At 39.9% G+C, this 27,691-nt stretch overlaps 3 protein-coding genes across 10 annotated transcripts; 1 reads left to right on the top strand and 2 right to left on the bottom strand.

Annotated features, from left to right (window-relative positions):
- Positions 1-857: 857 nt before the first annotated feature.
- On the bottom strand, positions 858-2,491 carry lrrc10 (leucine rich repeat containing 10). Of its 2 annotated transcripts, none has more exons than XM_061037156.1 (2): positions 2,312-2,491; positions 858-2,092 (listed from the first exon to the last, which is right to left on the bottom strand). In XM_061037156.1, exon 2 carries the CDS (start codon positions 1,944-1,946, stop codon positions 1,122-1,124), a length of 825 nt encoding a protein of 274 aa, XP_060893139.1. In that variant the 5' UTR covers positions 1,947-2,092; positions 2,312-2,491; the 3' UTR covers positions 858-1,121. The 2 variants fall into 2 exon arrangements, with proteins under 2 accessions (XP_060893139.1, XP_060893140.1); XM_061037157.1 differs by having other exon boundaries at positions 858-2,075.
- A 4,038-nt stretch (positions 2,492-6,529) lies between these two features.
- cnot2 (CCR4-NOT transcription complex, subunit 2) lies at positions 6,530-14,939 on the top strand. Of its 6 annotated transcripts, none has more exons than XM_061036462.1 (15): positions 6,530-6,762; positions 7,816-7,944; positions 8,047-8,119; positions 8,328-8,475; positions 8,631-8,813; positions 8,954-9,033; positions 9,416-9,505; positions 9,712-9,842; positions 9,957-10,074; positions 10,411-10,567; positions 11,168-11,229; positions 12,941-12,990; positions 13,076-13,176; positions 13,265-13,409; positions 13,518-14,939. In XM_061036462.1, the coding sequence occupies exons 2-15, from the start codon at positions 7,828-7,830 to the stop codon at positions 13,602-13,604; spliced, it is 1,542 nt and encodes a 513-aa protein (XP_060892445.1). In that variant the 5' UTR covers positions 6,530-6,762; positions 7,816-7,827; the 3' UTR covers positions 13,605-14,939. The 6 variants fall into 6 exon arrangements, with proteins under 6 accessions (XP_060892445.1, XP_060892442.1, XP_060892444.1 ...); XM_061036459.1 differs by having other exon boundaries at positions 9,380-9,505; XM_061036461.1 differs by having other exon boundaries at positions 6,531-6,762; positions 9,380-9,505; positions 9,712-9,836.
- Positions 14,940-15,159: 220 nt separating this feature from the next.
- Positions 15,160-27,521, bottom strand: washc4 (WASH complex subunit 4). 2 transcript variants are annotated; one of them, XM_061036456.1, is made up of 33 exons: positions 27,362-27,521; positions 26,531-26,670; positions 26,400-26,453; positions 26,253-26,318; positions 25,835-25,880; positions 25,676-25,743; positions 25,510-25,592; positions 25,245-25,287; positions 25,043-25,146; positions 24,506-24,626; positions 24,188-24,311; positions 23,968-24,095; positions 23,677-23,837; positions 23,458-23,584; positions 22,273-22,398; positions 22,072-22,179; positions 21,824-21,970; positions 21,654-21,733; positions 21,124-21,229; positions 20,761-20,877; positions 20,435-20,603; positions 19,727-19,881; positions 19,481-19,555; positions 19,287-19,391; positions 18,967-19,101; positions 18,362-18,470; positions 18,174-18,240; positions 17,926-18,012; positions 17,476-17,623; positions 17,259-17,355; positions 16,927-17,123; positions 16,332-16,428; positions 15,160-16,140 (listed from the first exon to the last, which is right to left on the bottom strand). In XM_061036456.1, exons 1-33 carry the CDS (start codon positions 27,420-27,422, stop codon positions 16,076-16,078), a joined length of 3,516 nt encoding a protein of 1,171 aa, XP_060892439.1. In that variant the 5' UTR covers positions 27,423-27,521; the 3' UTR covers positions 15,160-16,075. The 2 variants fall into 2 exon arrangements, with proteins under 2 accessions (XP_060892439.1, XP_060892440.1); XM_061036457.1 differs by having other exon boundaries at positions 15,160-16,137.
- Positions 27,522-27,691: the final 170 nt, after the last annotated feature.

Below are 27,691 nucleotides of genomic sequence, written 5' to 3'. Positions count from 1 at the left end.
TTGATTGATTGATTGTATGTATGATATTTACGTGTCCTTCACACAAAGTGCCCAACCCTCATTGGTTTATTACACACCGGAAATACAATAGCAGTGATCCAACAATTAATAACAAGTAATTACAAAGTTGCATGTTCCTTTCACAGCTCGGTTATAAATCGTGTGTTCTGTCTTTCTCCGGGCTTTGCAGATAAAATCTGTGCCATGAGGTTTATCTTCTGAAGAACAGCTCAAGTTTTTTTGCAACATTAATGGAAGACATTTTTCTAAAAAGTACATCCCTTCAATGGTTCCCAAAGTGGGGGTCGCGAGATGCTTTCCAAAAACAAACACAAGTTTGAAATAACTTCAAATTGCTTATTTTACCCATTATTGTGAAATAGTACTTAAGTGAGATTTGTGCTGAAATGAAAGTAAAAATATTTGACTGTAACAATGTAGGTATCTGTCGGGCTCTTTGTTTTCTTTGTCTCATTTTTTTAAGGCTCTGCTGTATTCTTACAATCTCACCTTACTGGAACAACAAACAAACTCTGTCCTCCTTTGTAGTGGCATTAAACCTGCCAGTCTCTGAAGCTAATTGAAATGTTCCTGAGCGTAACTGTGAACAGAGAGATCTTCGTCTTCTGGTTAAATTGTAATCCGACTCTAATCCGTAACTTTTCTTCATGAGGCAATAACTTCATGGTTTTGGTTGACACCATTTATCAGCAAACCATTCTCTCTGTAAATAAGAAACATTGAATATATTTGTGTTGTACAATGAGGATAAAGCTTCAAAACCAAAAATCTCACATTGGTAAAAATTCAAGAAATAAAACGATCATTGCAAGGCGTACAAAGAGGTTTTAAAAAAAAAAAAAAAAATTAAAACAAGAGATTAACAATTATAAAGTTTAGGTAACCAAATAAAGTAAAACATTTTTTCTTTTCAGGTTTCATACGACCTCATTCTGGACAACTTTATGTATTATAGTAATGCTTGACTCCCTGACTTTGCCCCACATGGACCAACCACCACCAGCCTGATAAAAACACCTCTCCACTTTAAGTGTCCCACTTGAATACGGTCCAGTCCTGCCTGGCCTCTCCACAGCTGAAGGTCACTCTGTTCCTTCACCCTAAATGTTTTCCTCCTCCTCTGGGTGAACTTCTGTGACCTCTGCTGTTGTGTCACTTGCTGCTTTAGACCCGTCATCTTCCTGCTCGTCATCTGAACAGTCCGCCCAGCGCCCAACTCTCCTGACTCCCTCGCCCACTGCCGGAGCGTTAACGCAAGGGTTATGGTCATAGATGACAAGTTTCAACCCTTGCATGTGACACAGGCCTGGGAAGCGGTGGATTCTGTTTCGATCCACATCTATGACAGCGAGGAAGTGCATGTCCATCAACACTTGAGGGAACTCTGTCAGCTGATTACCAGCGAGCCAGATACTCCGCAGCTCTTCCAGCATCCCCAGCTCCTTGGGTAAACTCTGGATCTGGTTGTAACCAAGGTGCAGGGTCTTGAGATTAGGTAGGTCACAGACCACGTTGGGAAAAACAGTGAAGCAATTCATCTCCAGCCACAGAGTATTCAGATCCTTGAGCTCTCCCAGCTCTCGGGGGAGGGAGTAAAGCCTGTTGTTACCCAGGTAAAGGATGCTGAGCTGGGTCAATTTGCAAACAGCTGCAGGGAGCTCTTCAAAATGGTTAAAATCCAGGGCCAGGAGCTGCAGCTTCTTCAGGCCCTGCAGCTCAGCAGGTAAGCTGCTGAGGTTGTTGTCACTCAGGTAGAGCTTCACCAGCTCATCGAAGACACAAGCGGTTAGAGGCAGCCAACGCAGCTGTCGGCTGCTCAGGTCCAGAGTCCGATCCAGAGGCATTTCCTTCAAGTCCCCTACTATGAAGCGTTGACAGCGCTCTGAGGGGATGAAGGCGATGAGGCCTCGCATGGCGTTACCCATTTTAGTTACTTTTTCTGACACATCTGATGCTCTTCCTCAATTTAGAGCCAGGCAAGGGTTGCCCTGAGACAGACTGTGGGCATCCTCAAGTGAATCTGTTGGCATCCCATTAATGCTCCTCCTCTGCCCCTGTGGAGATATTGATCCTGATAATATGTGGAAAAACAAAACAAGTTTGTGACAATGCACTGCATTAGCATATAAAGCTGCGCCATTAATTATGATCCTGAATTATACCCTTACATGCAATAAAAGTCATGCTGATTAATTGTAACAATAGAAAATAAGCAATGTCATTGGCAATGCTAAAGGAATCATAGTACATGTAAAGGAGATTATAATGACAATTTAAAATAAACACTTACATTTTGATGTATTCCATCTGATGTCCATTACTCCCAACATCTCCCACAATAAGACTTCTGTTTATCCAACTTCATGAGCTTAAAACGCATTGTTTTCTCTGGGCAGATACTCCCCAGTGCAACCATCTTACTATCTCTCAGTGGCTCTAAGCCATGCCCTGACTTTCATGGTGATAGCAACCACTGGCTGCTCTCTCCTCCCCATTTGTTCCCTAATGACTTTCCCCCTTCTTCTACACAATGACAGAGAGAGAGAGAGAGAGAGAGAGAAAGAGAGAAAGAGAGGGGAAGGAGCAGGGTGCCATGGCAAGGCATAAGAACAGTGTGGTTTGTAATGAGAGCAGAAAGGTTATCTTATTTATATGTTGTTTTTGTCAGCTTGGACAAAGTTCTGGGTATTTGCCAGTGTTACAGAAAAGTAGGCCAACAATTTCAAGTAACCTCTAAAAAATGTGGACACACTCAAAGAGAGTGTTGTCCACTGACTTCATTTAAAATGTCTTAGAAGGAAAAAAATTTATTTTTTAAGAGGTCTGAGGAATACTAAGATCACTTACAATGTATAATTCTCAACAGGGTCTTTCTCCTGAACTGAAGGAAATAGCATGTCATCCCCACCTGCTAGAGGTGTTACCATCCCCATGCTATCTTGCATACCTTCATTAGAGCTATTTTCCAACTAGATAAAACTGAGCAGGAATTTAATTTCCCTTATCACAAGGGGCAATGTTAGTCCGTCGTCTGTTTTCACTCACTGACACACTGTTTTTAGCACATCCCTGGGGCCCCAAACAGCCGCCACGACTGAGCAAACTGCCGTATGACTTCCACAACAGACTCTGTTCAGAGTAAATGTTTTAACTTGTCATTGCAGAGAAAAACACGGGTGTAACCAATGGCCATTGGAAAAGTGCCATTCAAACTTAGAAGGTTTGTACAGGTAAACACTTTCTAAGAATGGTTACTTGATTTATTAACAGGTAAACCCTAAACTGGAGGAACAGGAAATTGTAGTTTTGTGACTGGTGCACCTCAGGGCTCCTGTCTCGGCCCACAATTTTCCAAATTGTTAACGCACATGTGTGATGCTGAATGTGAAAATATACAGTCATAAAATTCTGAGGCGTTGGCCCAACAATGATTGGGCTAATAAGTGAGTGATGAGAGGGCTTACTGGAGGGAACTTGGAGATGAATTGAACCTTAATGCTATTAAAATAACAGATATCTAACCACTATTACAACAAAAGATATCATTCACTTTGAAAAAGCCACAGAACTACTTTCATCAATGAACAGTCGCTTGAATTTTAGGACAGCTGTAGATTTTGTTGTGTTTTCACACCACAGACATCGTCACATGGTCTCTCAACACCAATTTCATGCCCATGAAGGCACAAAAAAGAGGGTTTAGCCTATTTGTCTGAGGCGCCTAAAAAACTGTTGTATGAAATGAGTCTTTGGGCAAGAATTAGCTGCAACACAACATCAACAGTATGACACCACCAGACCTCAGATTTACATTTGCTACACAAATGATAAACAGTATACCTAAAAAAACTCACAACTGCTGTACCCATATCGTCTTATTCTTTGTAGATTATACATAACACTGATATGTGGATGGTATGTTTTACTACATGCTCAGTGCCTTTGACATTTTATATTGAAAATAATAAAAACGATGTTAGAAAAAGACCAATTTGTTGTTCCTTTGTTAATGTCTGTTTATTATAATCCTGGGATGAGTTATTGAACTGACTGTAACTAATATTGGGTTTTGAAGATTGACTCAAAATGAAAGCAGACTTAATAAGGAAGAACACAGAAAATCATTAACATGAATTGTGATGCCTTTAAAATTATTAGAGAGGATTGACATATATGGAAAAGTTTTGAATAAACATCTTCTGAACAATTACAAAATCAATACTATAAAGTGAAATTATTTAGCATTTAAATAAAGAAAAATAAAACGAGACAATATAACAATAACTTCACTAATTTTGAAACAGGACCACAGTTTTGGGGCCTCATCAAGTTGCCTTCTAGCTCGATGGTAAATCCACCATCGAATGTAATACGACAAATAGTTTCTTCCTCAGTATCATGTCACAGCTGCCTCAGGCACAGAGAACATTAGAAAAACATTAATGTAAAACATGTATCTCATTCTCTGGGGAACTGAATTACACAAACAGGGATTGTTTAAAACAAATCCGCTGACATTATTACTTAAAGACACATTCCTCTGTAGTGAGCACAGCACTATATTTTCATAATGTAAGACATGTTGTGGTCACAGGAGGGAGGCAGAGCTCAAGTAACCTCTAAAAAATGTGGACACACTCAAAGAGAGTGTTGTCCACTGACTTCATTTAAAATGTCTTAGAAGGAAAAATTATTATTTTTTAAGAGGTCTGAGGAATACTAAGATCACTTACAATGTATAATTCTCAACAGGGTCTTTCTCCTGAACTGAAGGAAATAGCATGTCATCCCCACCTGCTAGAGGTGTTACCATCCCCATGCTATCTTGCATACCTTCATTAGAGCTATTTTCCAACTAGATAAAACTGAGCAGGAATTTAATTTCCCTTATCACAGGGGGCAATGTTAGTCCGTCGTCTGTTTTCACTCACTGACACACAGTTTTTAGCACATCCCTGGGGCCCCAAACAGCCGCCACGACTGAGCAAACCGCCGTATGACTTCCACAACAGACTCTGTTCAGAGTAAATGTTTTAACTTGTCATTGCAGAGAAAAACACGGGTGTAACCAATGGCCATTGGAAAAGTGCCATTCAAACTTAGAAGGTTTGTACAGGTAAACACTTTCTAAGAATGGTTACTTGATTTATTAACAGGTGAACCCTAAACTGGAGGAACAGGAAATTGTAGTTTTGTGACTGGTGCACCTCAGGGCTCCTGTCTCGGCCCACAATTTTCCAAATTGTTAACGCACATGTGTGATGCTGAATGTGAAAATATACAGTCATAAAATTCTGAGGCGTTGGCCCAACAATGATTGGGCTAATAAGTGAGTGATGAGAGGGCTTACTGGAGGGAACTTGGAGATGAATTGAACCTTAATGCTATTAAAATAACAGATATCTAACCACTATTACAACAAAAGATATCATTCACTTTGAAAAAGCCACAGAACTACTTTCATCAATGAACAGTCGCTTGAATTTTAGGACAGCTGTAGATTTTGTTGTGTTTTCACACCACAGACATCGTCACATGGTCTCTCAACACCAATTTCATGCCCATGAAGGCACAAAAAAGAGGGTTTAGCCTATTTGTCTGAGGCGCCTAAAAAACTGTTGTATGAAATGAGTCTTTGGGCAAGAATTAGCTGCAACACAACATCAACAGTATGACACCACCAGACCTCAGATTTACATTTGCTACACAAATGATAAACAGTATACCTAAAAAACTCACAACTGCTGTACCCATATCGTCTTATTCTTTAACGCTTTATACATAACGCTGATATGTGGATGGTATGTTTTACTACATGCTCAGTGCCTTTGACATTTTATATTGAAAATAATAAAAACGATGTTAGAAAAAGACCAATTTGTTGTTCCTTTGTTAATGTCTGTTTATTATAATCCTGGGATGAGTTATTGAACTGACTGTAACTAATATTGGGTTTTGAAGATTGACTCAAAATGAAAGCAGACTTAATAAGGAAGAACACAGAAAATCATTAACATGAATTGTGATGCCTTTAAAATTATTAGAGAGGATTGACATATATGGAAAAGTTTTGAATAAACATCTTCTGAACAATTACAAAATCAATACTATAAAGTGAAATTATTTAGCATTTAAATAAAGAAAAATAAAACGAGACAATATAACAATAACTTCACTAATTTTGAAACAGGACCACAGTTTTGGGGCCTCATCAAGTTGCCTTCTAGCTCGATGGTAAATCCACCATCGAATGTAATACGACAAATAGTTTCTTCCTCAGTATCATGTCACAGCTGCCTCAGGCACAGAGAACATTAGAAAAACATTAATGTAAAACATGTATCTCATTCTCTGGGGAACTGAATTACACAAACAGGGATTGTTTAAAACAAATCCGCTGACATTATTACTTAAAGACACATTCCTCTGTAGTGAGCACAGCACTATATTTTCATAATGTAAGACATGTTGTGGTCACAGGAGGGAGGCAGAGCTCCATGGCGGGGCCCTTTTTGTCTTAACAGCTAAATGTACACATTTTAATAATGCTTCTGATCTTTGCTTTGCTCTTGGCAAGTATCCAGCAAGGCCCCCTGTAGGACGGAGTAATCTGACAGGTTGAGTTTGTGTACGGAAGTGGTCAGCAGGTTGTAAGGTCAGAGGGTAAATGCTATCCCTCTTTCGATTCAGAGTACATACACAGCCATCTTGGATCTAACGAAGAGAAGGGAAATTGATGCGGTGAGGATTTATTTTACTTTTTCTCTTCGTGTTATATCGCTGTGGTAGAGATAGAAGCCGTGGGCATGAGACATTCATGTTGCCGTGCTCGGTTTTGATCCGGAGGTCGTTATCCTGAAGCTGCAGCAGGTTGTAGCTTGTGCTGGTCCGACAAGGAGCGACAATGAGCCCAGAAACAAGCAGCTTACTGTGGACATATGGACACACAGAGAGGGCACAAGTTACTGCCCTGTACTGACTGCCGCCCGGTAGTTTAGTTGAGGTTAAAGGACTAGTTATTAAGGCAATTATCTCCTTGATACGGCAGCCCTCTTGTGCACGGATGTGAAGCTAACGTAGCTAACACAGATTGATTACAGCTAGCCTGCTAACGCTAGCTACACGACCGTCGGCTAACCAGCAGGTTAGCATCGCTTTTTTCAACAGAGTGAAATTAATCAACTTTAACTATTTAACAATACTGACATAAGTTTATTAAACTTTTAGTTCTACTGTCAGCTGACTTCTTCAACAAGTCTTATGGGTTAAATAAATACTTAATTTTGTTATGGAAGTTGAACTTTTTATGTCTTAAGCGTCCAATCATTACAAAACAGTCTTTTATAAACTTTATTATAAACTTTATTATAAACTTTATTATAAACTAAGAAACCAACATGTTTTATATGTCACAGTTATAATTAATAGTTTACCATCTGGGAATGTTCTTTTGATATAAGGTAAACTCAGAAAAATACTAAATTGTTTATCAAAACAAAGATTATTGATCATTTTATTAGACTATCACCAGATGCATAATAATAATAACAATGTATTTCTCTCAGTTATGATTTAACACTGTTTTAATAACTTACTATTGGTGCACATATAATGTGTAGATGCACTTGCAACAATAGAGCTAAAAGAGAAACAGTTGTTTCTTTGTTAAAGATGTGAGGTGTCTGAAATTGTATTTATGTTCTTAGTTTATTTCTCTTACTTCTTGCCTTCCCCCCTCCCCCCCCTCCCTTGCACATCTTTAACAACAGTTCTACTCTATCTTTCTATCTTCAGGCGACCAAAGGCATGTTTGGTGCTAGAAAGAAATTTGTCGAGTTCGTTGAGGTTGTTGACAACGACTTCCCCGATGAAAGCATGTACTACAACCAGCCGTCGATGTTCCCACATCGGTCGGACAAAGACGTAAGTATTTTACCCAAGTATGCACATTATTTTATTTCTTGAGGTAACAGCAAACGAGACGATTTCTTACTCCCTTTCCTCCGTCAAATGTTGTCCCTTCAGATGCTCTCGTCTCCCTCACCATCGTCATCAGGGCAGCTGTCGCAGCTCGGCGCAAGTTTGTACGGCCCACAAAGTAAGTGTTTCTTTTCCCACACTAACTTTTGTTAGTGTTTTCTTCTACTTTGGCATTACTTGAGAGACAATGAATTGTTTACTTGGTGTGACCAAGAGTGTTTAAAAAGCATAGCAAGTTATGATAAGTAACTGAAAATATGAATGTATAAAATTCCACTATTTTCTGGTTTGCCTGACAACATTTGTTCACTTTTGTCTTTCTTTAGGTGCACTTGGTTTCTCGATAAGGGGCATGGGAAACAGTACGCCTCAGTTAAACAGAAATCTAACGCAAGGCACACAGCTATCAAGTCATATCACCCCCACAACGGGGGTTCCCACCATGTCCCTCCATACCCCCCCTTCACCAAGCAGGTGTGTGTAAAGCTGTTTGAGTTTAAAGCTTCAGAGGAGAGCTCGTTTGTGTTGTTTTATAACTGTAATTAATAATTTGGAAATAGTAATATCATATGACAGGACATAAACAGAAATTGAAATCCACTGAACCAGATTTTGGGTTATTTTAACAGGGGGACATTACCGATGAACACGAGGAACATGCTGAACCACTCTCAGGTCGGTCAGAGCATCGGAATGGGCGGCAGGACCAACAGTATGGGCAGCTCGGGCCTTGGCAGCCCCAACCGCAGCTCACCCAGCATCATCTGTATGCCCAAACAGCAGCCAGCACGCCAGCCATTCACCATAAACAGGTACACAGATTCTGTCTGACTCTCAATGTTGAGATCCGCTGTCCTTTAAAGGCTCCCTATGGAGAATTTTCTTTTGTAGGGAAAGTTTCTGTTTGGAAACAGGCCTCATCTGTTGTCTTGGTTTTCTTTTTTTTCCGCAGCATGTCAGGATTTGGTATGAACCGCAATCAGGGTTTTGGGATGAACAACTCATTATCAAACAACATCTTCAATGGCACAGGTTAGTCTGTTAAACCCAGGTGGATATGCTCAAGCATCATTCGTTTTTTGTTATGTTTGTATTTCATTTCGGATTTACAGATTCTCTTGAAAAAGAAAGTACAACTACTTTTGGATAAATGGATACATTATGTCACTGAAAAACCAGTAAAAGGGACCAGTCTCTTTTGCAAAGCCATATTGTGAGCATTGTTTTATCTTTGACAACTACTAAAAATAGTTCTTACTTAGACTAGGGTTATTTTTAATTTACTGACACCTAGTTTATCCTTTCCACATTAACACGGATAAATTGTTTTGTAGGCGACATTACACATTAAAAGTTCCTAACCTTCCTACTGCTGCAGATGGGAGTGAAAATGTAACGGGACTGGATTTGTCAGACTTTCCTGCATTAGCAGACAGGAGTCGGAGAGAAGGGACTGGAAACCCAACACCGGTGCTCAACCCACTGGCTGGACGGGCTCCTTATGGTAGGCCATTAGGCTGGAGAAAATCTTATTTTTACCCACATACAGCAGTAGAGGCATGACATTCAGCCACTCCATTTGGTTCAGAACTCTAGCTGAGGTTTTATTGAACATCTAAGTCCACAGAAATAAGAACCACTTATGTGATTTGCTGCATACCTCAGGGAATAATAATCTCTCTTCGCTTCACTGTGTTTATCATTATCAAGTTGGCATGGTGACGAAGCCTTCAAACGAACAGACACAGGATTTCTCCATTCATAACGAGGACTTCCCCGCACTGCCTGGCCCAAACTACAAGGACCCCTCGTTGAGCAACGATGACAGCAAAACTGTAAGTGTAAGTCACAGACAGCAAAAGATTTAATTTCTATATGTTTCAAGGTTTCCTATAAATCATTTTCAGGTTTTTTTTTTTCTGTGTTTAAAACTGTTTTTCTTTGGGGTTTCTTAGAACTTGAACTCCACAAGCAAGAGCACATCGAACGCAGATGGTCCCAAGTTCCCCGGGGACAAGACGACCTCAGCACAGAACAACAACCAGAAGAAAGGGATCCAGGTGTTGCCCGATGGTGAGACTTCTCAGCCAATCGTATCGCTCCAATTCCACTGAGACATCCCTTCTTAATCCCACAACTTGGGTGAGGCAGTTGGGTTCTCTACCCTGTATTTGGGGTTAGATAATTAAAGGGTATGCTACAGAAAGGAAACCAAGAGAATATGTTCAGTTTGATAAAGACCATCTTCATCTTTCCATCACTTGTAAGAGAAATTGGCTTGTTTGCTCTCCAATGTTTGCACACGGTGTGGTTGAGAAATGTGGAGGTAATGTATGACAGCAAGCACTAACTGTAAATGAAAAGCTACAGCAGAATGTTTAACTCTGACATATCCTGCGGCTGCTGCAGGTCGGGTGACGAACATTCCCTCAGGCATGGTGACAGACCAATTCGGCATGATAGGCCTGCTGACGTTTATCCGAGCGGCAGAGACTGATCCAGGAATGGTCCATCTGGCACTAGGAAGTGACCTCACGACATTGGGACTCAACTTAAACTCTCCTGAGTAAGATAGACGTTCCATCATGAAAACAGTCACATGAAGTATCATTAGCCAGGAGATGTTTGAGTCACAATAATATACGGAATTGGTGCAATGACATGTTGACGTTTTTTTATGTGCACTGTGTGCATGATAGTCTTTATCTGTACTTCTGTGAATGCTCAAACTACATGTGCAAGGACTGCAGCTCTGTCACTGCTCTTCTACTATTGAATTGTGCGCCTTGTGCTCTTTTTATGTCTATCCTTTCTCTTTGCTGATGTAACACTGTAAAGGTCCCTGTTGTGGGATAAATAAAGGTTAATCTTATTTTATGATCATATCTTAAAATAGCAAAGAATGAATCAAGTATTTCTTTTAAATGTGATATGAACCTACTACAGAGAATAAGTTAAATTGTCTTTCCCTTAGTACCTGTGAAGACTAAGAAAGAGACTCCACTAGTGAGCTTTCCTCCTCAGTTGGCTGCCTTTCAAACATCATAGCATTGGCTACATTTTCTCTTTCTTGTTAGTTATAACTTTTATTGTCTCTACATGTTTGTAATGATCTTTTAAAATGTTAACAATCTTAAGAACCTGCTGCAACTTTATTTCCTGACAGAAACTTGTACCCGAAGTTTGCCTCTCCGTGGGCCTCATCGCCGTGTCGACCTCAAGACATTGGTAAGACATTCACGCACAGTGTGTGAGGGACGATGACTTTTGAACATTTACAATCACATTTTGAACTTGCATTTCAGCGATCCTGATCAAGATTTGGCCGTCAGTGTAAACAGTTTTATTATGACTGACAGAAGGTCAATGTAAGGAAAGGTAGTTGTTAAGCTTCTTCATCTCAGGAAGGGAGGTGTGACTCACTAAAAATATCTCTACAACTCTAAATATCCAGTAGAATTGGCTATATCTAATATATCTGGATATATGATCTCCTGAAATGTCGTCTCTCTGTGCAATGGCCCTCATGTTGTAATCTGCTGCTGCTGTATTTGATGATTGATAAACGACCTTTGAACCCGGCCTGTTCATGGTCAGGCTGTTTTGTAGTTATTTTGCCTCTGGATTCTGTATAAACGACAGAATTGTCAGGCAGAGTTGTTCTGCCGTTAAGCTGTCAGAAGGATTTGTAACAAGGCCAAATCCACACTGTGTGTATGTAAGTGATGCCAGTACTGTTTCTACACACCCTGCCTCTCTTGCTCCCAGTACACGGTGTTCTGAAACTGCTGTTTCTTTCCATTGAAAAATACATAGACGGCATGATTCCTTATTGCAAAACATCTGTATGAAAAGGGCTTGAAGTCAATCTAATGTTGACAGATAATTGTCAGGGAAGATTTAGAATGTTGTTGTTCCTTAAATAATGGCATCAGTTTTCTATGTAAGTAGAAAACATCTGGCAGCTCACTCAAATAGGGGAATGAATCCATTAAATAAAAGAGAGGGGATCTTGGAAAGCATTCAATTATGACATCTTGAGGATTTTTCCTAATTCTTAGTGTTGGTGAGAGAAGAGTATTTTTTTCAAATACTTTATTTACCTATATTTATGTAAGGAGAACAAAGAAAAAAGAAATACACTCTGCAAAATACAGACGCAAAGGAAGACAAAACACATCTGTGGAGTAGTCTAATTTACATCTTGCTATGGTCATCCCTTTGTGCTGTTGTAATGAGGAAATGAGATTGAAAGGCATTGACGTGTCACGTGGGTCCTTCAGAGCTGTGAAGTAGTCAAAGAACGGTTGCCATATCTGTTTGAACCTAGTAGTTTTCCTAACAAGTAGTATCAGATTTTCTCCATGTATAAGGTACTAGAGCATTATGTAAACCAGGCCTCAAAGCAGGGGGAAGTGTCTTTTGCCATTAGTATTCCATACTGGATTGATGAGGATTTGCAATAGCTTAGAGCTTTCTAGCTGTTGTGACCAGCCTAGAATGGCTGTTTCTGGGTTTGGAGGGCGATCAGGACCATGAAAATCTGAGAAGCAGAGAAACATTTCAGACCAAAACATCTGGAGCTTCACACAGAACCAAAAAATATCAAAGTATTTGATGTTGTAGTTGAAAGGGCGAACTAGCACTCAATTAATTTTCATTTGATTGTAAGGGAAACTGTAAAAAAAACTCCTCGATTTGCGGGAAGTTGGTTGCAGTGTACAGAGTTGTCATATTTCTTGTGTGGCAATGCCAGTTTTTTTTATTTGTGGTAACTAGCTGCAGTGTTGTGACGCCAGCTGGGTTTTTGTGAAAGTTTTGTATAATGACTTTTATTGTCTTAAAGAGCAGAAATCTCTCCAGGATGTCAGGATAGCAGACTGAGAAAAGTCTTATAATTACATTAAGATGACATATTTCATTTGTGCTCACCTTTCAGATTTCCATGTTCCCTCGGAGTATTTAACAAATATCCACATAAGGGACAAGGTAACTATTAGCATCAGAACACAATCAGTAAATGCAGTCTTCATGGGTAAAAAAACAAACAAACTTATTGTCTGCTGTCCTTTAGTTGGCTGCAATTAAACTGGCGCGATACGGTGAAGACCTGTTGTTCTACCTGTACTACATGAATGGTGCAGACCTGCTACAGCTTCTGGCAGCAGTGGAGCTGTAAGTATTCCACTTAGTGGTTGGCAATATGATATTTAGTTTTCCCCTTTTACTTTACTTTGGTTGAACTTGTACCTTCACTGTCCAGCTTTAACCGGGACTGGAGGTACCACAAAGAGGAGCGGGTTTGGATTACAAGAGCCCCTGGCATGGAGCCCACGCTAAAGACCAACGCGTATGAGAGGGGAACTTACTACTTTTTTGATTGTCTTAACTGGAGGAAAGTAGCCAAGGTAAAGTTTTGTCTCTTCTCGTATTTTCTGGAAAAATTACATCTGTGTTCGGCTTGTCTGACGTTTGTAAGAGGTTAAGCCTTTCCCCATCATGTTTGCATCTTTAAGGAGTTTCATCTGGAGTACGAGAAGCTGGAAGAGCGGCCTCACGTGCCAACAACATTCAACTACAACCCAGCCCAGCAGGCCTTCTAAGGCCCGACCAGTCCAAAGGCCACAGTTGTTCCTGCAACAGCACTGCTGTCCAGAAGGGGCGCTGTGGCTCACACAGTTTGGTTTTTATTCCTTAAGGATTTGGCTATATGACTGCGGGGGTTTTTGCCACCATCCGAACTGCCCTGCCTTTCCAAATTACATGCTGCCCAAAACACCAACACTTGTTCTGTTTTTATTCTTTATGTTCCTGCTGTATTTTTTTGTCTTGTTTTGAGCAGGGTCTGTGTTATGTTTACGTCTCTGAATCTGAAGCCTGTTTGCTTGCAGAGAGGAGGACTGACCTTGTGGCACAGGACAGTGACAGAACAAGGGTTATGCCTCGCATTCACAAGTGTTAAGAACAGAAAGAAGTCGAGGAAAGCAAAGTTGATATCCTCGGACGCAAGTTTAAGGTTGAAAGAAATGCAATGTTTATTGTTGCACTATATTTAGTAATAAAAGAACACAAAATTTGTTTGTGCTTTTTTATGTGAACACTCCCTGAAACTTTTTTTCCTTTTCCATTTGTTGTGTCAGGGGGTTCATGCAACTTTTCCACATGCATCCCTTTTTTATCTCCCCTTTTTTTCTTCCTTCCATTGAAATACCTCTGTATTTGCACCAACAAACTGTTTTCTGTCTCATCTTCTGTTTCCCCCTCTGTCTCTCTGTGAGTTCTGTGCCAGCTGAACATGGACACAAATCTGGGAGACGACTTTGGTGTCCACAAATGTGGGCGAATCCTCACAGATGTTGCTTCAGAGCAAACAAAACAATTTCCAGACTTTGTTACAATTTTGTAAGAAATGTGTACATTTTTTTTGTTTCTTTGCATCACATAAATTAGTATATGTATATGTACGAATGTGTATATATGATTGCTATATATATATATATGTATGTATATATATATATATGACATCTATTTTGAAAGATATTTTGCCCTGCACCGTACCTCGTTTTTATGAGGTGAGCATGGTTGCAATATGTGGATGTAACAGGACATTTCTGGATCTGCTGGACAGGGTGTCACATGGCACTGCGGGCACTTACAACAAAGTAATACAACGTTAAAATGCCATTTAAGGAAAGGCCTGATTCTCAGCCAAAAACACGAAAAAAAAGTCACACGTGGAGATCATCCCCCAAGTTTAGAGTCCAAAGCTAAAGAATGGATGTATTTCAATTTAAACTGTTTGAACAGCAGTGAACAGCATTTCATAGGAAATGGAAAAATGACAATTTTAGGAGAAAAAAAAAATCCAGACCAATCTTGTATTTTCTGAAGTAAAATGCTTCTTTTCTTTGTATTAAAGCAGAAAAGGCTTTCCTGAACCACTGTGTATTGTTTATTCTTTTTAAATGTGTGGTTTCTTTACAACTTCTTTCTGTACTTATATAAGTAAGCCGAATGAACAAATGCAGACATTTTTGTAAAATATTTTAGGGAGTTTACACCATAAGACACAGTGAAAATATATAGAGCATACAACCTCTTTTATCTTACCTTTGAGTTTGAGAAATTCGGTACAAAGTCATGATTGAAACATTCAGCTCTTTTGAAAGTGCAAGTTTTATTAGTCTTCAAAGACTACAGATTTTTCTTTTCAATCAAGTTAATTCATGGAATGTAATTCTGACCAGATCATGGCCTTTTTTCTCACATGTACCACATGTTGATAGATACAAAATCAGGGAATAAAAGTGTAAATGAAACATCTCTACTGGGACAGAGAAGTAATGAGTCTCTGTTTCTTCACAACACTCGGCCTTCTGGGTGTTTGGATGCCCTCTTACTTAAATAATCAGGCCTCACAACTAATAATGATGGATTAGAAAGGCACACATACATCATATCATTCAATGTAAAAGAAAAAATGGACAGAAGAAAATTAAAACAAACAGATCACACTGAAAATGTTCTCCATGATCCTCGTCACTGTGCTATCATCTGCAGAGGCATTAAGAACAGAGCTGCCATTAAAGGCCATGAACAATCATAGTTAGTACATTAGACACCAATGAAGATGCAGGAAGTATTGAAATGAAAGCAGTTGAATATTAGTCATTAATTGAACGCTCACACATAGCTGAGGCTTCTACAGTAGAAAAATAAGACAGTCTACACAGACTGAATGTATCAAAGGCAGCATGGCAAAACATAGAATAAACCACACGCTGGTTTCACCACCTGACTTTTCAAACCACATTTGCTTGTTTTAATGCTACAAATTCAAACTGAATTTATTGGATGTTTCGAACACTGTTGGATGTTTCATTCATAATGGACACAAAAGAGACACTTCCTGCAGTAACGCTTTAAGTAAACATTCATTCTCGAGTGAAGATGGTCTTTAAAACAAGTTCCTCCAGACACATTTCAGTGCTTTCACTGCGGGACATCCTGAAACTTCTTCTGGCCACTTCGCAGCACTCCTCCAAGTTCTGAACACTGAGCCCCACAGTGACACTCACTTTGAGGAAGCTTCAGTGGGGATGGAGACGTCTGAAGCCCCTCCAGCTTTGGCGGCTTCTTCTGGTGGAGAAAGAGGGAAAGTTATTTGTGAGACCTACAGAAAGGATGAACCTCATTCTTCATACACTCCATCCTTCATAAATCAGAATGAAATCTTTCTATGCATGAAAAATCATCTTCAAGAAGCCCGTATAACAGCGAGGGTGTGTCAGAGGCTTTGAATTATTAAAATGCTCAATTAATCATCACACCTTTATCCTTCTTCTCCTGAGTCTCCTCGGCTGCAGTCTTGTCTGCTCTGAAAAAGATCCGGGCGCTGCTCAGCGAGAAGTGGAGCAGCTCGAACTCCTAAAGTGAGAGGAAGATGAAGAGCTTAGAGTGAGCAATTATTCCACATCAGATGTTTGCAGGTGTGGAGAGAGAGTTGTGTAGAGAAAGTGAAAGATGCACACAACTTCAGGAAACAAAAGTAGGTTATTTTCCGCCACTTAAAAGCAGTTAGAGCGGCAACAGTGTCTGTATCATACAGCTCATAGAGCTCTCAGGTACTTCAAAAACACTTAGTGCCAGATTTCTGCAGTTTGCATCCAAGTTTGTTCTTCTTCTCTGAGTCATAATAAAGTCATGTCTTATTATATTTTCCTTTTTTTCAGATTGCCATCTACTAAATTGGCTTCAAATCTTGCCTTGCAATAAAACTTGTCCAGTTTTCTTCTTGCATTGAAAGTATTTTAGAGAGAGTTGTCTGTATTTCAAACAGGCAGTGTTGGTCATTTCAGAACTGAACTTTGAGGATGACAGGTTTATTTCGATACATCGTCTCTGCTAGTTCCTCATCAGCTGTACCTGGAGGTAGACGTCCAGCCTCTTCTGAGTGAGGTTCATGGTCTGCAGCAGTTTTTCATCCTGGCTGGCAGACTGGACGTTCTGCTCCTTCACCACAGCGTTCATCTCTTTCTTATATTTATCTCTGACGGCCTGAAACCAGTGCAGAGAGTCAAACTCCAGGTACTGGTCCAGCAGCTTCAGGATGTATGCCACACCTGAGAGAAAGCCAGATCCAAAGGGGAAGAAAGCCAAAAGCTGAACATAGAGCAAGCTACGAGATGATACCGTATAATACACACTTCATTAAAAATGTGTAATGTTTTGATGTGTAATGTTTTGAGCTCTCTCACCCATAGCAAAGCCATCATCTGTGAATGCAGCTCCAGTTTTGTTCTTCTTGTTGAGTTTCTCTTTGCAGCTGATGGAGTGCTCAACAAAATTCACAGTCTGTGGGAGAGGCAAGTTATCTCATTATTTAACAGAAAATATAGAACTGCTGAGTAAAACACCAACACATCAAAAGAAAAATAAAGACAGGTGGCAGCATCGAACAAATAACAAACTGACCAGTGGGGGTACAATCATGTAGAAGTTTCTCAGGTGCATGTTTTTGGCGCTTCGGAACTCTGGTGCAAACACTGCCACCAGCATCTTGAAGTACTCTGTCCCCTCGGCAGAGTTGCTGGTCAGATCTCCCAACACTGAATCCAGCACGCTGAAAGAAACACAAAATACACAATAGCAGCTTTGCAAACTAGCAATGAAGTGCTGTGGCGCCCTCTGCAGGTGGAAATGTGGAAATACACTGAAAATACATGCACATTATTTGACAGCAAGCACAAGTGAAGAAATTACTTGTGTGCAGCAGAGACACATGAAACCAGAACTGAATTCTACACATACTTGAAATGAGACTGGACTTAAATTAAACTCAGTCCACCATCCATTTGAGAAAATATCATAATTATCTGCAGAAAAACAATTGGGGGACATGCATAGTATAGCAAACTGTTTTACCACGCAGCCTTCTGAGTCTCCTCTGACAATCCCTCCTCCTTCACCAGCTCCTCAAAGTTGACAATATCCTCCAGGTCAGGGACAAACCTAGAAACAAACACACAAAAAAGTTAGATAGAAATTAAAATATTCCAGTGAGGATGAGTTTTATTTAGATCAATCCTTCAGAGAATGACTAAGCTCAAGACCTTCATATTAAGATAAGAAGAAAGAAAAAAACAAACAGGACATGAACGTCTCTTTTTTACCTGATAGCACTGCTGCAGCAGTGAAGGCCTCCAGAACGGATCATCCGCACGTAGCCCATAGCATTACCTGATAACACATACATTTGAAAATTAAACAGTGTTTGCTTTTCATTTGCCAGGATTAGGGGTTGACTTTCTAAGATCAAATGGTAAGAGCAGATCCAAAAACGTTTGTGTGTTTTCCTCACCGATCTGGCTGATGAGCTGTCTGAACTGGTCCAGGTAGCTCTGTCCTTCAGGAGTGATGCCGAGCTTCCTGATGCCACGGTTGAACTTCTCAGCTCGCTCAAATGGATACTGAAACAAAATGATGGATGACTACAGCTAAACAAGAACTGGCTATGAGCTTTTAAGTTATCATGCCTGGTGATATGATATGATTTTAAATCAGAATCTTTTATAACAGAAGCTTGTACCTACACTGCAAGCTAAATGAGAATATTACATTTGTTGTAAAGAAAAAGCTGATAATTCAGCAAAGATTTCAGGTTTATTTTGAGGCATTTTGTGCCTTTATTTAGAGATAGGACAGTGGACAGAGTCAGAAATCGGAGAGGAGAGAGTGGGGATTGACATGTGGGAAAGGAGCCACAGGTTGGATTCGAATCTGGGCTGTCCACTTGGAGGACTACAGACTCTGTACATGGGGCGCACACACTAACCACTAGGCTACCAGCGCCCCCTGCTTTAAACATTTTCTGACTCTTGCCATGTTTACCATCTGTGTATGTAACTTTTTGGTGTCACAGGTCTGTATACATTTTGGGCAAAACAGGGCCTACAGTATATTTACCTTCTGATCAGACTGGTCCTTTGTCTCTCTGAAGAAGCGGATGTCTTTAATGAGTCTGGACTTGATGTGTTCGTCATACATGAACTGACTGAAGATGTAAAACTTCTTCCGCAGGAACTGGTAAGTGAAATTCACCTGATGACAGAAGAACAAACCTTCAGACAAGCAAATCTGAGAGAGAAAGGTACTCTTGAAAGTAGACCAAAACACACACACACTGGGTGACTGGCCAGGTCACCCCTGTGAAAGAGCTCTTTATCTCAATGGGTTAACTACCTGGTTAAATAAAGGTAAAATACAAAGTAAATTAAAAAACTCACTGTGGTGTTCATGATGCCAGTGCCGTGTGTCCGGATGGAGTTGGCGATGTGGCGGATGTTGATGGTGTTCAGGTGCTTGTTGTTACTTGCCTTCTCTATGAAGATCTGTTTGGAAGAAATACAACTTGATTCAATGCACAGACAGCTGCTTTTTATAAAATAAGAAGGGAGACTTTGGATGCTGTAAGTGTTACCTGGTTGTTGAGGTTATAGAGGTAACGTGAGACAAACACATGAATGTTCCTCATGATCTCCAGAACGTCCAGACCCTGACAGGAACACAGAGGACACAATCATGTATCACCTCCACTTTATTACTTTGAATATTGTTCAAATATTGGATCATTTTAGACTTTGATGCTTTTGCAAATTGTTTGAAAAAAAAAAAAAAAGCCTTCGATTTAAAGAAAATAATTGAATGAAAATGTGCACACACACACCTGTTCCAGGGTCTGGCTGGGCAGGTGAGCCTCGGTCATGGTGAGTCCGTAGCGCTGTGTGGCGAGGTTTCTCATCTCACTGTAGGTGGCCCAGTCATGCAGAGCCACAGTTGTTAGGTTATAGAACGTTTTATCCAGATAGTGGGTCACATAGGCTACGAGGACAAGAAACATATTCCAAATAATTATTTCAGTTACACTTTGAACACCGTCATAAAATGTGCAGCAGTATCTCATATAACTCAAAGCACTACTTAACATCAACATGAACGACACTCTCTTAGATATCACAAAGATGGGAAAATATATGGATGTATTTGTGATCAAATACATTTTTAAACAAATTAATTCCCAATAAAAGAATAACTGCATTTGGAGGGAAAACACCTCAGCCAAAGTAAAAGATCCCTTTTCATTTGTTGTTTGAATGTCAAGGTTTTAGGAATTATAACCTGAATCTAAATTTTAGTAAGTATAAGTTATATGTTAACACAGGACATATACTGTATATGTAATTAATATTCCTAAGATGTAAAAAAACAAATATTATTGTCTAACAACTAGAGCCATAATAAAGCTAATAGGTTGACCCATAAACTCATTTTGTTCACATTTTCAGAATTTTTTTTTTTTTTTGAGATTGTTATTTTTGCCTCACAAATAATTTAAATACCAAACACAATATAAGACACTTTTTTTTTTTGGCACCTTTGATGTGGATGAAGCGGTTGAAGAATCGGATGGGTTTGAGGGAGAAGAAGTGGGCCAGGTCCTTCAGACCCACTTTGAAAGGGTTCCTGTCGTCGAGCTTCAGGTGTGTGTGAACAGACAGACGCAGGTCCTTCTCGATCTCCTTACACAGCTTGTCCAGCAGGTGCTACGAGAGTCAGTTTAACAGGGAGAACCAGAATTAAAATCACAAAAGGTCAAGGTTCAGGATGCTGTTTGGTGATTTAGTTCAGAATAAAATCAAATATCATTACACTTTTACACCATTAAGTGTATTTCATTTCATTATTTTTTCCTGCTCTCACCTCATGAAACACATCCATGATCTCCTTGTCGTAGCTCTCCAGTAACTGGTCACATGACTCCATGTGTTTGGCATGCAGCATGGAGGGCACACTGTCCCTCAGTGCACTAAACATGTACTGCTCCGGCCAATCACAGACCGCACACCAGAGCAGAACATGAGAGCAAATCAGCACAAGCAGAAGAAAAATATGCAACAAAAACCTGATACCAATTCAAAAATCTTCATCAAATCATTCAGCAATGATGGATCCACTTTTAATATTAAATAAAAAACACACAAGCACTTTTTGATCATAGTAAGAGCCTTAAGAGTCTTGTCCATGTAACGTTTACTTCTGATATCATAACACGAGTCTGCTTACGTGTATCCGTGCTGCGTCCACAGCGTTGTCGTACACATCATCTAGGTAGATGGGAAACACAGCTCGGTGCCAGTAGAGGAAACTACAGTCACACTGCAGCTTGACCCTGAGAGGAAAACAAGTTTTGAAGTATGAAGAGTCTGAAAGTAAAAGAAAAATCCTGACACTGATCGAGTGAAAAACACAAGAACACGTTCATGTTTACATAATTAAAGATGAAAGTCACCAGCCAAAGCTATGGGAGAGTAACTGAGAAGTAAGCATTTCAATGATTTGGTTATGAAGAGTTTACGTTTTAAATGCTGTCCCTCGAAACGTCTTTGCAACACTAACACCATGAGCGATGACATCACAGCACAACACTGACGCTCTCACACACGAGGTGTCTGTCTCACCGGCTCCTCAGAGCGGCTGCATCTAAACTAATGGAGGTTTCTCTCCACTGCCTGGAGGGTTTTGTACTCTGAATAAAAACATTGCACTTTTGCACAATTTGTATAAACATGATCAAAGAGAGAAATAAATCCCACCTTTCACTCAGCTCGCTGATCAAATCGAGCTTCTTCAGCACCAGCTGCAGAGGAGGCAGCTCCTCATCTTTAAAGGTTTTCTGCAGGGCAGCACATTTCAAACATTTCAAAGTTTAGCAGAAAATCAAGGCAAACTTTAAATAAGGAAACAGACGCTTCTCCCAACATACCAGCTGAGTGCCGACACACAGAGCTAGAGACACCACCAGGCGCCGCTCCTTCGTGCTTGGACCACTCAGAGCGTTTTCAGCCAGCACCAAAGACGAGAGCACATCGAGCCGCTGCTGGCTGTACTTCTTGTCGGAGATCACTCTTTTCTACAAGGACAAAACAGTCACATGAAATGATTAAGCAGATCATTGATAAACACCTCCTGTAAACACAAATAATGTGAGTTATTATTTCTTCACGTGTGTACCTTTGCGACACCGATGGCGTTGAGCGCCTGTGACTGAAGCTGCTGCGTGATGTGAGACACAGAGTCAGCTACGACCATAGAGCGCCTGTGAAATGTGTGCTCTACAGCCTGAGGAGACAAAAAACAAGAGTTTAATCTCACAGAGAATACACAGGTCTAAAGCATGTTAAAAAAGAGAAACACACACACACACGCACACACCTTGAGCAGTTCAACGAGTCGACACAGAGCTTTGACTGAAGTCTTGGTCATAGGCCGTTGCATCGACATGTACATGTTCATTGTGGTTTTGATGATGGTGCTGATACTGTATGCATACAGGATGCCCTGTGAGGGACAAAACACAAACAGAACTGTTAGAAAGAAAGTGCAAATGTTTATAACTTTTACTATTTTTAACTATTTTCGCAGCATTTTTTTAACCATGAAATTTGACTAATTTTCAGGACAGTCAATGAATCTGAGGTGTATTCACATTAGGGCCCAGTCGTATAAAAGTATCTGCTCTAATTATTGCTGTCCAATTTGATCAGCTCTTAAAAATGTGCAGTTCAAAAGTAACAGTGGAATTAGATTAGTGCACGTGATCCAGTTTGGGCTTTGATCTGGGTCAGACCTTCAGAATGTCGTTTCATAACTTTTGAGCAGCTTCTGGAAAACAGATTTGAAAAGTTTTGATGCATTGTGGTTGAAACTTCACCCTGAAAGTTATAAAACTTTCAAATTGGTCACACCATTTATCATGTGTATCATGAAGTACATAATGTATACATTTATTGTTGTGTGTATTTCAGACTCACTGCTGGCTGTAAAGCAAATTGCCCCTCTGGGATAATAAAGTTTACCTTGACCTTGATTTATAGAGCAGTATACACATACAATATACAACTGTAACTTACATTGAACCCTCTAAATTTGTTACAGTGTCACAAGCAAAAGTATTTTCAAACAAGTGCAGTCCTTTGTGCATGTACGAGGTCTCCCTGGTTCTACAGGACACTAGAACCAAACCCAAAACCCATAAAGGCCTATGTTTTAGAATGGTTAAAGGAGTGTGCTCGTCCCATTCATTTATCAAAAATCAGTTTTTATTCAATATTGTTGTAGGACGGTTCTGGCTGTTTAAAAATGGGATGTATTTGTTGTTCCGTTGTGTTTTTTTCTGTCTCTTGTTTTAATACAAAGCTAAATAAAAACAGCTAAAGCAGCCCAGCTCTGACTCTCACAACTCTTAAGGGAGGTGGATTTGCTGATCCTGCAAAGAGTTAGATTACCAAATCCAAGTCATTTCGACCAAGTTTTTGAACAAATGGAACTTTGATTTTCAGACTAGTTCAGAGCACTGCTCTGTATTCCTGGGTGGAAGTTGACACTTCCAGTCCTCACCTGTACAAACACATTACACCTGCTGTTCAGGTCTTCTGCCAACTTGTCACTTTTCTGCTCCTTGGACAATATGGACTCCATCTTCATCATCCAGGACGTTACAAACACGTAGTACGACTGAACATCCCTGAAAAAAAGAAAACAACAGTAAACACTCAAGCTCTCCAACACAAAAATCAAATAAATTATTAACAAAAGACTTTCTTTTGGACAACTGACTTTGCTAGTGTCTGAGCTCTTTGTTGCAGGAAGGTGTCTCTCTGCACCCGAATGGCCTGTAAACTCTTCTTGTCCATCAGTTTAGCTGCAGCAGGGATCTTTGTGATGAGGAACGTGTCGGGAAACCAGATGATGTTTGAAGTCAGAGTGACAGCAGAGACCTAGAGAGAGAGAGGGGCAGACAAACATGAGCAAGATGTTTTCATGGTGGAAAGATACAAGTGAATAAGAAAAGCCCGTAAGAGATGTCACAAATAGAGGAAAAGAGGCTGGATGAGAGGACTGATTTACCTTTTTACAGACATCCAGCAGAGACTTGTAGAACTTTTTGTCAACAGTCCTGAAAATGTGAAAGTGAAGCACAAAGAGACCACAGACTCCAGCATATTTATCTCTCTGGTCAATCTCTGACGGTTCGCCTGAAAAAAACACAGAGACACAGACTTATTTATTTGAAGTTGCAGAAGAGAGTATCACAAAAGAAACCAGAATTGTTTGAAGACAGACTAACCAATTTTGGACTCAACGTTGGTGAATATGGTGCGAATGTTGAAGGCAAACTCCTCTGCAAAGGCACTGTTTTTGGAAACAGCGACTCCTTCCCCAGGATCATCAAATCTCTGCTCCACACAGGCCTGTCACACAGATGTAAACATCATGAGGTTAATTGTACCCACAAATGCAAAACAAATACAGTAACCTTTTTAGTGTCTAAATTAAAGATCTCAGTTTACATATAAGCACAGAATAACACTGACTTTCCAACCAGCGCTCAAACCTCAGGGAAATTCAGTCTGCAGCAGAATTAAGGAGTGAAGAGAAGACACACCTGCAGGATCATGCTGTCCAGCAGCTGTCCCTCCAGCTTGAGCAGGAGCTTTTCAAATGGTTTCAGTTTTTCTTCAGGGATGGAAAACTTGCCCGGGTTGTGGTGCACAGATTTTAACATCCTACAAGCAAAAGATCCAAAAACAAAACAATGAAGCCGATTTTATAAAAGTATGAATGCAGAAAATGTGTGAAACATTTCAAACTCTCTTTTCAGATCAAAATTTGTATCTAAAGTTAAACAAAAATAAATTTGAGGGAAACCATGTTATACCTGAATTTATAATTATGCATCAAAATACTTGAACTGGTGTTTTATATTAGTGCACACGATTAACTTTCTTTCTTTTGGACAGTATTATACAGTTAGACTTACTCAGCGGGTACTAAAAAAACATAAAGATCGGGTGCCTTTTCTTATCAAAGCAGTTTAATTATAGTAGTAACAATAATAGTAGTATTTCTATTCAATTTAGTGGTAATGGTTTGATTGAGAGTGTCTGTGTGTGTGTGTGTGTGTGTGTGTGTGTGTGTTCACCTTTTATACATCTTCCAGTGATCTTTCAGAGTGCCATGATTTTCCATGATCTCATCGAGAGTGAGCAGAACCACTAACAGCTCCCCGAGGTGTTCATAAACTATCTGCAGACAGGATGGAGAACGCAAAGACAAGTTTATTGTAACAGAAAATAAAGATTCACTAAAAAATAAAAATACATCTTCTTTATCTTCAAGCCTACCTGGAAATGGACACCTGACGACTCAATAATTTTTGTAGCCACTCTGAAATATAAAAAAAATAATCTCTTTCACATTTATTATTGAACATTTCAACAGTAAAACATGCAAAAAGTAATTAACAGGATTTATAGTCTGTAAGCTGTTCCTATGAGCGCATGCCATGTGAATAAAAGGCTCTTTTTATAAATGCGGGTATTAAAGCCCACCCAACAAGAACAGTACATTCACTGTGCAACATGACTGGCTTCAGTTTTAGGCTCTTACTTGCTGCTGTTGTAGAGCGCAGCCAGCTGATGCACAATGTTGACAACCACTTCATAACATCTTGTTACAAAACAGGAGAGTTCCTGTTGAAGGACAAAAAGAGACACTATCAGTGTCATCTCGATTTCAGTAAACTACAATCTGACAGAAATGATTCGATGCCTACCTGAAGGAATGAGATGAATCTGCCCATCTGAACCTGGGACTCTCCTTCAACAACACTGGTGTCAGACACTGGAACACAGATGCAGTTAATCAAAAAGCTATTTAAACCTCAGAGAGAAAAAAAACATAGTGAAAGTTAATCAAACAGCTGAATTATTACCTCCCTCTCCATAGTACAATAAGCCATTGTAGAACTTAGTTTCTGCCTGCAAGGGAACATACATTTAGGGTTCAGGATCAGAGTTTGTATCTCACACAATAACACAGGATGAGTTTTCAACAACTGTTATAAGAGATGTCGCCTTTAAGTTCCCTGTGGAAGGTTAGACCTATAGTGGTGAGCTGTGTTTTAACCTAGGTGTGAACAACGCAGGTCATAAAATCATTTTAAACAAATGTTTCAAAACAAAGAAAATGCATGAATCAGATTTGTTAGAACCCCAAAGTCACTACGGCTATTGGGAGTTATGCTAAATTTTTTAAAGAAAATTCGACAGATCCCCTTTTAAAGCAAGAAGATATGATAATAACCAAACACCATACTCACCTCACTCACAATGGGGCACTCACAAGCTTACCTCATACTTGAGCTTTTTCACTTCACTGCAGAGAGCAGCATAAACTGTGATGACTTTGTTCAGAACCTGTGTGAAACACAACACCAAGATGATTACCGAAACAAGGAAAACTGAAAACATACAAAAACTTACAGTGTCTTTATTTACCTTATTGTCTGTTTTGATTAATTCCAGTAAAGACGATTGCTCATATGGAAGAAGCTGAAAGAAAGTAGAAAGTAATGAGACTGTAGGAAAACAGTGTCAGTGTTTACAGGTTGATGTTTTTGTTGTGTTACCTTCAGGGCGATGGGGTCCAGAGTGAAGTCCCACACATCCCCAATGGAGTCGTCCAGAGCCTCCTCGATCCCTTTCAGCTGAGAGGTGTACTCCTCCAGAAACCTGCTGTAGTTCTTCAGCTGAACCTCAAGGTGTATTTCTGTAGGACGGAGGGTTTCAGCAGATCACCTCAGCAGGACTGATGCTGCGTTCAAGTCTCATGCTAATGTAAACATCAGTGCTGCGATAGCTAGCTGCATACCACAGACCCATTTTATTTAATACAATGCTGGAAGTGAAGAGACGTAATGCTATTGTTTTGATTTTAGAATTTACTAAGCTTTAAATCTTCGTATTGACTCATTTTATGAAACTGGAATGGGCACCAAATGAAAGTAAACCCCACTTCATTTCTATGGAGAGGAGCACTGAGATATAACACACTAAAAATAATAAACAAGCTGAAATGTGCTTATAAATGGCGTTGTATCCCGTGTTTGGGTAGTTTTAACTATGAGCTACTGTCAAAATGACTCGTTAGTGTTTAAGCTGTCAAAAAGAACAGCTGTGGCTGTATGACGGTGATTAACTTTGTAAATTCATTTTAATAATTAACATTTTTAATCAAAACTGTCATTAATACACCGCGTGTTAAACTGAAATAGTCCAAATATTGCGTGAAATAATTTTTAAAATATGTGCATTTGACCATCGTTTGTTTGCAATCAGCAGTAAGAATTATTCTGTGGCAGCAAATAGACGGTGCCCGCTGTCCAAGCTCCCTGCTAGCAGCAGGAAGTAGCAGTAAAGGTAGAGCATAATGAGTCAAAACAAGCATGACAGGTACTTACTCTGTGACCCGTCGTCAAAACGATCAAACTCCCAGTCAGGTGCGATGGTTTCTACCGCCATAATGTCAGAATAAGAGATCTAAAACACTGCTGCTAAAAAATGGGCCAACACGGTCCCATGATGGATCTCATGATATTGTGAATTGTCGCTAGTGCTCATGGGAAATGGAGTTCAGCGATATCAGTTGCAAATATTGGATAGAAAGTAAGATAAACAGACTGACAGACAGACAGCTCTCTCACTTACGTCTTCTTAGTCCCTCCCACCAGAGACTTCATGGAGAGGCTGAAGGAAACGAAGGCGAGGAGAGAGGAAAGAGAAGACATGTA

This window comes from Labrus mixtus, chromosome 4 (genome assembly GCF_963584025.1).
Source record: "Labrus mixtus chromosome 4, fLabMix1.1, whole genome shotgun sequence".
NCBI classification, from domain to species: Eukaryota; Metazoa; Chordata; class Actinopteri; order Labriformes; family Labridae; genus Labrus; species Labrus mixtus.
Note: the sequence above shows the minus strand (reverse complement) of the source record. Positions and strands in the feature narration are given on the sequence as shown.

Bases quoted from the DNA above. Each gene is read 5' to 3' on its own strand.
- cnot2 (XM_061036459.1), top strand. From the start codon at position 7,828: ATGTTTGGTGCTAGAAAGAAATTTGTCGAGTTCGTTGAGGTTGTTGAC. The intron at 8,814-8,953 runs GTACACAGATTC...TTTTTTCCGCAG, and splicing joins CAGCCATTCACCATAAACAG to CATGTCAGGATTTGGTATGA. The intron at 9,506-9,711 runs GTAGGCCATTAG...ATCATTATCAAG, and splicing joins GGCTGGACGGGCTCCTTATG to TTGGCATGGTGACGAAGCCT.
- lrrc10 (XM_061037156.1), bottom strand. From the start codon at position 1,946: ATGGGTAACGCCATGCGAGGCCTCATCGCCTTCATCCCCTCAGAGCGC.
- washc4 (XM_061036456.1), bottom strand. From the start codon at position 27,422: ATGGCGGTAGAAACCATCGCACCTGACTGGGAGTTTGATCGTTTTGAC. The intron at 24,312-24,505 runs GTGTGTCTTCTC...TCTGTGTGACAG, and splicing joins TGGACAGCATGATCCTGCAG to GCCTGTGTGGAGCAGAGATT. The intron at 17,124-17,258 runs GTGAGAGAGCTC...GCTTTCTCTCAG, and splicing joins AGATGATGGCTTTGCTATGG to GTGTGGCATACATCCTGAAG.